The 9,561-nt window shown below is 37.1% G+C and overlaps 2 protein-coding genes across 3 annotated transcripts in view; one reads left to right on the forward strand and one right to left on the reverse strand.

Moving 5' to 3' along the window:
• Window positions 1-245: 245 nt before the first annotated feature.
• Window positions 246-2,871, forward strand: LOC105367838 (BTB/POZ domain-containing protein 2-like). 2 transcript variants are annotated; one of them, XM_011506669.1, is made up of 5 exons: window positions 246-935; window positions 1,041-1,851; window positions 1,958-2,323; window positions 2,402-2,569; window positions 2,668-2,871. In XM_011506669.1, exons 1-5 carry the CDS (start codon window positions 856-858, stop codon window positions 2,830-2,832), a joined length of 1,590 nt encoding a protein of 529 aa, XP_011504971.1. In that variant the 5' UTR covers window positions 246-855; the 3' UTR covers window positions 2,833-2,871. The 2 variants fall into 2 exon arrangements, with proteins under 2 accessions (XP_011504971.1, XP_011504963.1); XM_011506661.1 differs by lacking the exons at window positions 2,402-2,569; window positions 2,668-2,871 and having other exon boundaries at window positions 248-966; window positions 1,958-2,353.
• A 5,067-nt stretch (window positions 2,872-7,938) lies between these two features.
• The window catches only part of LOC105364383 (neuroligin-1), a 21,505-nt gene continuing 19,882 nt past the window's right edge, over window positions 7,939-9,561 (reverse strand). The window contains exons 9-10 of the mRNA XM_011502298.1: window positions 8,552-8,753; window positions 7,939-8,425 (exon numbers count right to left, since the gene is read on the reverse strand). Of these exons, the coding sequence (XP_011500600.1) occupies window positions 7,952-8,425; window positions 8,552-8,753 (676 nt within the window). The 3' untranslated portion in view covers window positions 7,939-7,951. The remainder of the gene's footprint in view (window positions 8,426-8,551; window positions 8,754-9,561) is intronic.

Consider the following 9,561-nt stretch of genomic DNA (forward strand, 5'->3'; position numbering starts at 1 on the left):
AGCGACACAAAGCCGCGCTCACCCCACCCCATTACACGAGTGCGCAGCGCAGCCAGCAAACAACACCGTGCGCGACTCGCCGCCGATAGTGTGTGTGCGCGAGAGCGGGGTGAGGTCGAGAGGGAGAGAGAGGGTGAGAGATTGAATGGGAATGAGTTTGAGATATTGAGAGTTAGTGAAGAGAGAGAGAGAGAGAGAGAGAGAGAGAGAGAGAGAGAGTGAGAACGCGTGGCGGCGGGAGAGTGTGGGACGCTGGTTTAGAACGGTGGCGACGCGCAACGCGAAAGCGACAAGGACGCTAGGCAACAACAGCGCCACCAGCGCCACGGCGGACGATCATAACGCAGTTAAAGAGAGACTTGGCGCGGTGGGATTTGTTCGCCATCTCCGTGGACGTGGAAATACCGTTTGGCGCGACCCGCGCTGCTCTACCTCCCTCTATTTCTGGGCGCGCTGCTTTGACAGTTAAGCCCGGAGCCCAGATTTACGAAGTAGTCGTGAACATCAGGGTGGGTGGTATGCGTTCCCTCGGGGTGGCGCGCGCGCCATTCTCAGCAATGCCGTCCTCGTCGTCGCGGGGTTGACTGGCCCCACTAGTCCCCCAGTCATCTTCGTTCGCCGTAAACGCGCGCGCGAAGGCCAAGCGAGGCGCCTATTTATAGGTTTTCGCGGCACAAGGTATGTCGAAAATATAGTGGAGTCGCCGCGCAACCGACGTCTCGCACAGCACCTTTGTTGTCCGTTGGATGCTTGATCGCGCGCTGCTATGCACGCACGATCGCCGCTTTTTCATTGATCACGCGACCGCGATCGGTGCTGGATCGAGCGAGGGTACGAGACTGGGATCGAGGAATTATGGTGTTGCCCTATGATTGGCAAACGACGAAGCAGAAGGTCGCCCAAAGGAGTCAATACCTGCTGGAGATGGGACAGTGGTACTGGGCCCTGCTCTCGCCAGTTTGCGATGTTGTGCATTTAAAATATGATATGCCTATTATGTAAATTGTTAACGATGTGTGTGTGTTGCGTTGGCTTTTCAGGTCGGATTGTCGGTTCATTGTCGGCCAAGAGCCCAATCAACAGATACTCGAGGGCCACAAGGTATTCTTGGCCATGTCGAGTCCGGTGTTCGAGGCGATGTTTTTCGGCGGTATGGCGGAGAAGAGCGATCCCATACCGATAAGGGATGTGCAGCCGGAGGCGTTCAAGGCCTTGCTCGAGTACATCTATACGGATCGAGTGGACCTTGGCTCGTTCGAGCTCGCCTGCGAACTCTGCTACTGTGCAAAAAAGTACATGCTGCCCTTCCTCGTCGAGGAGTGCACAAAGTTCTTGTGGTCCGACCTATCGCCGAAGAAGGCTTGTCGCGCTTATGAGTTTGCGAAGCTGTTTGAGGAGCCGGTGCTGATGGAGAAATGCCTGCAAATCATGCGCTCAAAGACCAACGAAGTGATAAACGAATCTAGCTGGGACGACGTCGAGCTGGAGACTATAGTGACGATTTTGGATCAGGAGGAGTTGCACGTCTCGTCGGAATTGGATTTGTTTAATGCTTTGGAGAAATGGGCCAAAGCGGAGTGCCTGAGAAAGTCCTTGGACACGTCGGACCTCAAGTTTTTAAAATCTGTGATAGGCGACACTTTGACTAAAGTTCGATTTCTCACCTTGACACCCCAAGAATTTGCAGAGGGCCCCGGCAAGTCGACCATGTTGACCCAGCAGGAGGCCTTCGCTCTTCTCATGAATATATCGTCGCCCAACAGCGACGAGCCCATGCCCGAAGGCTTCTCCCTAAATGCCCAGAGTAGGGCCAATTTGCCGAGTGCGCAGACTTTTGGTACAGATTTCTCCGTAAGTTATAAGCCTTAGCGGTCTGTTGCGATGTGGTAATGCGCGCGTAGCCGTCAACGCCGTCTAACGGCGCTGTTACTAATATCCTCTTGTCATTGACTTTTAGAAGAAACGATCCCAGCCGCTTACCATTTTAGAATGGCCTCAGTACGACTTAGAGGAATGTCCGATTAATTTAGTCACGTCTTCCTCGTTTCTTCCATTTTCGATTACAGGAGAGCAATCCAGCTTGGTTCAAGAGCCAGTCGCTTTACGAAGACACATGGAGGACAGCAGCGGTACTTCCCAAGGAAGGCCATTGGCATTGATTAATAACGAGGCACGCGACAGTCCAAAATATTACTGCGTTCGATCTATAGAGCAGCAAACAGAAATATACAATAATAACATTTTGGACAGCACTGTAACTTTCATTGTGGACAAGAATATTTGCGTGCTCGGTTTGCAAGTGCCGTCGCAGATTCTAAATATGGTACGACGTCGTTGAATTTAATGTAGAACATTTTTTTAGAAACTTGTTAATATTGAAAATTGTTTGTTACTTTCGCAGCAAAATAATATCCAACCTCCAAAATCATCGTACACAGAAATATTGTATGCTCACCTTCTTGATTCCTATGGCACACGGTTAACGTACACCCATTTTAGTACAAAAGTTGTCGTTCAAGATTTAATCGAAGTGACATTCAATCGTCCAGTTTATGTTCAAAAGAACAAGGTTATTGAATACATATACAAATAATTAATTACTATGCCTAAATTTCATAAATTCTTACGTTCAATTAACGCCTAAATAAAAAATTCTCTTCCTTACAGTTGTATAAAATAGGAGTTGTATTCAATAGAGAAGGTTGGTATCCACTAGCAAGTTGCAGCCAACATAAAATCTGTGATAGTGTTTTATTCAGTTTTGGTGGTGGAAATACAGTAGACACAATTCGAGATGGTCTTATAAGATCTATAATTTTTACTTATCGTTAATTAATAATTTGAAAATTTAATATAAAATTTTAATTAGGTTTGTGATAAAAAAAAAAAGAAAAAGAAAAAGAGGAAAAAGAAGACTAATGGCGTTTCTATGAAAAGTGGAAATTATTACTAATTCGATTTATTCTTCTTTTTCTTCTTTGGTAATAGAATATACTATTGAAGATTTATTGAAAGGAAAACAAAAAAAATCTTTGTACAAATTTTAATGTATTTCATTGTTAAATGTTAACGATCAAGTATAAAAATTATAGTAGGACGAATTTCTGATTTTATTATTTCTTTTATTACATTTAACATGATTTGCTATTCAGATTTTGTAAAACAATCTTTTTAATATTTACATATTTTACGTATCGATATATATATATATATATATATATATATCTTTTTTTTTTTTTTTTAATGGTGCCAATTTTTTGTACGTGCAATATTTAGCTACTTTTAGATCATTTTAAATTTAAGAGATACTTTGTTTTATAAGCATATTATTCTTGTTAAACTTATTGTATTTTACTCATAAACTTGTTATTTACAATAAGATAGATTTGGTATGAAATTATATGTATTATAAAATAAATAAAACTAAACATTAAGCCCAGTCTTGTTATCGTGTAAATCGCAGGGAGCTATCCTATTTCACTTTATTCGCTATTATTTCAGCAAATTTCTTGCCCCACATACTTGATATATCATAAGCAGAAATATCCGAATAATGATTTACGCCACTGATGGCTTCGGTTGGTAGTCCTGTAATGTACAATACCCACGCAATATGGACGTTCCTATATCGAGGTCAAAGAACAAATACAACATTGTTTTTCCGAGAGAAGTTCTTGTGAAAATTTTATTCTATAATTTATAAAAATTCTAATACCTTTAATTCATCGCTCATTTATACGGCTAAAATTATACAACTACAACCGTCCAAACTTATTACGTAATTAGTCAATTTATTATTTCTCAGATTAACAACAAGATGGCGGATTATTATCTCGGCAATGTACACGCATAGAGATAAGTGTTTGCTATCGATATTTTCCAAATTTTTAACATTGTTTTTAATAGTGTTGTTTCTCTCGGTTTCAAAACGTACGATAAGTCATAAAATACTGGTGAGGGTGACGTCTGGGTGGAGGGGGGGGGGGGGGGAAAATCATGTATATCAATATAAAATATAGTAAAAATGACATTCAAATTTAAATTATTCACTATGTTTGTCGTTTGTGGTGATTATGTATAAGAAATAAGTTATTAATATTGTATTTGGGGGAAACGCGTTTGGAAATATTTAACAATACCCTATCCCCGTGAATTATAATGTATAAACGACGCTATCACTTTTATGATGAAAAGGAACAGGAGTTCTGAACTCGGTTAACGGGAAGTTGATAATATTGATTCGAAAATATAGGTAGCGAGAAGAACCTGATAATAACTAATAACTCCGACAATGAAACTAAGCAGTACTTTGCGCGTCTAATGTTGAACATTTTGTTTTTTAGAAACAGACAGTTTGTGGTAAACTATCTGCAATAATTGGGTACAATATCTTTGAATTTAATGGGAATTATGATATTATCTGTTGCCATTATTGAAAATTTAAAAAATCAAGTTATTAATGAATCATCGAAGAATTGATTTATTTGTATTATACATTTTTAAATAATTAAGATTATGTTAAAGCAAGTACTCGTTTTCTTCATAATATATTCATTTAGATAAAAGAAAATTTAAATTAAAAACAATTATTATCTTTCGTAACATTTATACATCTTATCATTAATTATATTTTAGATTTATGTATATGTTTCAAATTTTTTGATATAAATAATAATGGTAATCAGGTTATCAACTCAACTTTAGCTTTACTTATAAATACAAAAATATTTCTGTTATCTGGCTTATTTTTCAGAATTTGTTTAATAAAACTGAGTATTGGAAGAAATAAGGTCACTACTATACATCCAATAGAGTAACATGTATAAGTTGAAGGAAAAAAAATTCTGAAAAAAATTGCCATCTGTTTAATAGTTCCGTGTAACGTTATAATTAAAAAAAAAAAAAAAAAAAAAAAAAAAAAAAAAGAGAGAGAGTTCGATAATTAATAGTAACAATGAATAAAAAATCAAATTGTATATTATTAAATATGCAATACTTATAATTTATAATATAGTAAATTTAGATGATTTATAAAATTTTTATTTGTTTATGTTACAAACACAAGCGAAAAGATTAAGAAATATTAACATGTTATTTCAATATCAATAATAAAATACTTTGGAATTTTTTAATCTTCGCAATGTTAATATTAATTATTATAAAATAATATTTTAAAAATTCTTTCTTTTTTTTCTTATTGTAATGTCGTCGAATAAATTGATAATAACCCAACGTATGATTTCTATAAAAAAAAAAAAAAAAAAAAAAAAAAAAAAAAAAAAAAAAAAAAAATGGTGTCTGACACGAGATATAAAATCGGAACTTTTACAAATGATTAAATACATTTACAATTAAAATATACAAGGGAAATTTATTTTCAAAGAGGATAAATCGAGACAACACAGAAAAATTAGTTTAATATTTAAGTACGAACAGTTTTCATAATTTTGTTTTATAAAAACCATATCAGCGGTGGTACTATTATTACTATCTGTATAATTTTTTTTTTTTTTATTGTTATGCTTTAACAGTAGTTCGAGAACTAATATAATTTCCGCATGTCTATTTACACATAAACGAAGAAATTATACTACTCGAAGTATACATACCTTAAATACTTAATTATGCATTTATTAGACGATATTCAACATTTGAAACATAAATGGACGCGTCACTTTATTTTTATTTTTATATATATAATCTTTATCATCGTTACCAGCATTATAATAATTATGAATTTTATTATACAATTTATGGAAAAGGATAACGAAAAATCGACCCTTCTCTCGTTTTTTGTTCAGTATGCGCGCGTAAAAATGAAATTAATCTGGTGTCGCGTGTATTTACACGCACAAGTAATTTCACCGACACACAATTTTTCAAACCCTCTTTCATCTCGTTGTAATAAATTCTATACAATTCAACAACAAATACGCGCGAATAAACTATAAAATTGTCAAAGTAAACTGATACGCGCGATTGCCAAAATCACTTAATATTTTCTCTCGCCTTTAATAATTTTAGAATACTCGATTTTAAATTCTTGTCATTTATTGTTGGATTTTTTTTTTTTTTTTCATTTTCATTTTTCTATTATTTATTTTATTTTATTTATTTATTTATTTATTTTTTCATCATAGTTTGTACAGTATAACTAGAAGTGCTTAGGTAGTGTCGCGTAATTCTGACATCATAGGCTGCTTCATTTACTTTACCTTATATTTTGCTGTTGGTTATTTATGGTCAGTTGCAAATGTCGAGGCTATGTACATATTATTAAGAAATTGTGCTTTCCGTTACGTACAAGCGGTTAACGTATTTTCTTTGTATTCGTGCTATGTGTTCGTATTGTAAGATAAGTCTTGAAATTTGAAATTTTATCTCGTAATGGTGTTTCGGAGCCCTGTAATCATGGCTACTGCTGGACAATAAATCAAGATGGCGAGATAAAAATATCCTTTTCAAGACTCGTTCTTAAGCCAACGGAACTAACGAGTCCAGTAAAATCTACATTTTATTTGCCCTTTAATTCGAGATTTGATCTTTATGTTGGAGTGACTAATGCGAGCACCTCTAGTATACTCTTTGTATACTGTAAACGCGTGTACGATACGCAAAATTTTCATCTAACAATCGATTGCTGAAAGTTCATACTTTTTCGTACGCGCTCGTGTGTATGCGTGTTCGTGCGCGTATACGTTTAATATTTTTGATTTTCATTTATGCTCGTATGGTAGCGTATTTTTGATTGTTTTCTAACCATCTGCTCGGTTATTTGAAAAGTCGAAAAATTTGCACTTTATAACTCTACTCTTTATATCTCACTGAAATAAAATGTCCCATGCGATTTGCGACGTCAACGATAACCACAGCAATTAACGTTATCTGGCACTGCGTGTTTGCGTACATTTTTTTTTTTTTTTTTTTTTTTTTTTTTTTTTTTTTCTTTTTTTCCCTAGCCGAGCCTCTAAACAATGCAATTTAATAAGCTAAACAATCACGCAGTCCATGAATTCAATTCCTTGCATAAGCTACATACGCGCGAAGACATCCTCATCTTATCCGCGATTGAATTTACCTCTAAGCGAATACAGCCGCTTCTGCTGTCAATCTCACGAGCCTTCATTCGTATGCTTAAACCTCAAAAACCTGCAAAAATTCGGTTTTTCGCATCGAAATATCAGTTGGTTATTTGGCACCGGGGTTGGTCATTCTATTTAAATATTCGCCTCAGCCTAAGTAAATAACGATCGTGTAAATTGCTTTCCATTTTAAAGTCAGAGTCTCTTTGATTGATAGTTGAACAAATGAGAAAAATGTATACAAAGAAAATTCGCACAACTATACCGAGCACTCGTACGTGCGAATTTAAGGGAGAAATTGTGATAAACGTCTTTCGAATAGCGTAGAGATTATTATAGGTACGTAATAAGATAATACACCAAAAATGAATTCCTTTCATCAAAGTACAACTTCCTTATAGTTTATTGAGAAATGAATTGCTTTCCGTGCACCGAAATAAGCGAAACGACTCAAAATCAGATATCGCGCACACTGATTTAAAGAAATAAAAAATAATTTATTATAAAATTTTTTATGAAGCCCAATAAGTGTAAGTACTTTTCTGATTGTGGAAGCAATCGTTTTCATTGGCCGTAAGAAAGTTCATTCTCGCTGAAAGGCGCAAGCTCCAGCAATATCGTAATGAATAAAAAAAAAAAAAAAAAAAAAAAAAAAAAAAAAAAAAAAAAAAAAAAAAAAAAAACATGCACACATTAGAAAAACTTGAAAAAGCTATTTAGCCGAACGAATAGAGTGGAGCCAGTTCACATTTGGGCTTCTCCGTGCTGAATCGAAATGCATCGCAGCGATATTCAAGTGTATTGGAGGAGGAATTGAGGGAGGGAGGAGCGTACTGGAGAAAACGGTGATGAGACGAGAGAAACCAGAATTAGACGGAGATTTCCTGGATCTGAACGCGCTTTTTGGCACAACCCGGGGTGCCGGGCTGCCTCAGTATACCCGGGCAGATCATAGAGGAGGATGGGGCGGGTGACTTGGGTGGGGGCGGTGGATCGGGGAGGTCCTCCTCATCGAGGTCGTCCATCGTGACGGCCATGGTCGCGTCGATGCACGGAGATGGGGTTCGTGCCCGTTGTTGCTGAGGACTCGGGCAGTAAAAAGCGTTTTGGCCGCGATGTTCGTACTCCTGTAGCTGCATGTGTTCAAGCTCGTCGACGAATTTTCCCTTGTGCCCGGGGCTGCTGCTAGCCGGCAACTCCGCGAACACGAAGCTCGGGAGGCTGCGTTTGTTTGGGTGCGCGCCGCCAATGACTGACGAGTCGCGGATGATGCCGCCAGCGCAACCGATCTCCAGGAGGTCGTCCATTTTCTTGCCGGTGAGACCGGAGCTGGAGCTCTGCTGCTAACCAATGCATTGCACTCGTGAGCATCGATATCTTTACCCTCGTCGCGCTTATAAAGCTTATAGATAAAGCTTGTAGCTTAAAGCGCGCGATATCTCGTATTGTAGGTGACAAGATGGGCTTACCTGACCAACTTCCGTACCAATTGTTCCCGTTTTGTCGCGCTGATGATAAATGCCCGCGAAGATGAGAATATTGAGCAGCAAAAGGAACACGCCAACCGCTATTGTTACCGTAAGTGCAGTTGTGTAGCTTTGATAGTGGCTAGTAGCTAGTTTGCGCAGGAGATTGTTAGGTCCGGGTCCAAGATGCGGATGCTGTGCATTACTGGAAATAAAATAATCTCACATTATTCTTGTCCACTTAATAACTCTCTGTTTGATCCGCTTGATCGTTCGATATAATATCGTTTAATAATGTAGTGCATTCTCTTCTTTCACTTTTAATTGTATTGACGCTGTATTGATTTTTAACGTGAATCGATTATTTATCAAACATTGCCGACGATTTAAGAAAATGTTAGATAACTAATGATACCGCTTCTGAAATGAATTTATCGAGCCAAATATTAGACTACCTCGAAGGTACGGTAGGGTAAAAAAGATGATTAAATGTAGTTTAAAGCCCATGACGTATGCACATCGAGTAATGTGCAATTAATGTAGCGCGTACCTTAAATCGAAATTAACTCTCGTGCTTATTGAAGGGGATCGCTTTTATCAACATTAAAGAACCCTTTGGAAGCTCAATTAACGTTGCTCGATCTTCTTTTTATTGGCTCTGCATTTTCCAACTTTGTAATCGTCGATAAAAAAAAAAAAAAAAAAAAAAATTAAATTAAAGATGGAAAAAAAATTGGTACCCCTTAAAGAAAGTAAACTAAACGATCTCATTCGTTGAAACGGGGCATTCAAAGTTAATTAATTTACGAGCTATTGCTTTTGTTGCATTTGAAATGAAAGTTGTTTCATTCTTATTATCTATCAAGGGATTCGTTAGGGCATCATTGTTCGGCTAGGACGTCGACAGAAACGACTTTAACGGGCCTTCAAAGTTATTAGCGACGATTCTAGGCATCGATTTTCACATTTATATTATGCACTTTATTCCAACGACAAGTCCAATTGACAGCAAA

Source organism: Ceratosolen solmsi, unplaced genomic scaffold, assembly GCF_000503995.2.
Source record: "Ceratosolen solmsi marchali unplaced genomic scaffold, CerSol_1.0 scaffold10, whole genome shotgun sequence".
Lineage (NCBI taxonomy): Eukaryota > Metazoa > Arthropoda > Insecta > Hymenoptera > Agaonidae > Ceratosolen > Ceratosolen solmsi.

What these genes read in the sequence shown, in the direction of transcription:
- LOC105367838 (XM_011506669.1), top strand. Translation starts at nt 856, where the DNA reads ATGGTGTTGCCCTATGATTGGCAAACGACGAAGCAGAAGGTCGCCCAA. An exon ending in CTGCTGGAGATGGGACAGTG is followed by an intron (nt 936 to 1,040) that starts GTACTGGGCCCT and finishes TTGGCTTTTCAG; the next exon opens with GTCGGATTGTCGGTTCATTG. An exon ending in CGTCGCAGATTCTAAATATG is followed by an intron (nt 2,324 to 2,401) that starts GTACGACGTCGT and finishes TTACTTTCGCAG; the next exon opens with CAAAATAATATCCAACCTCC.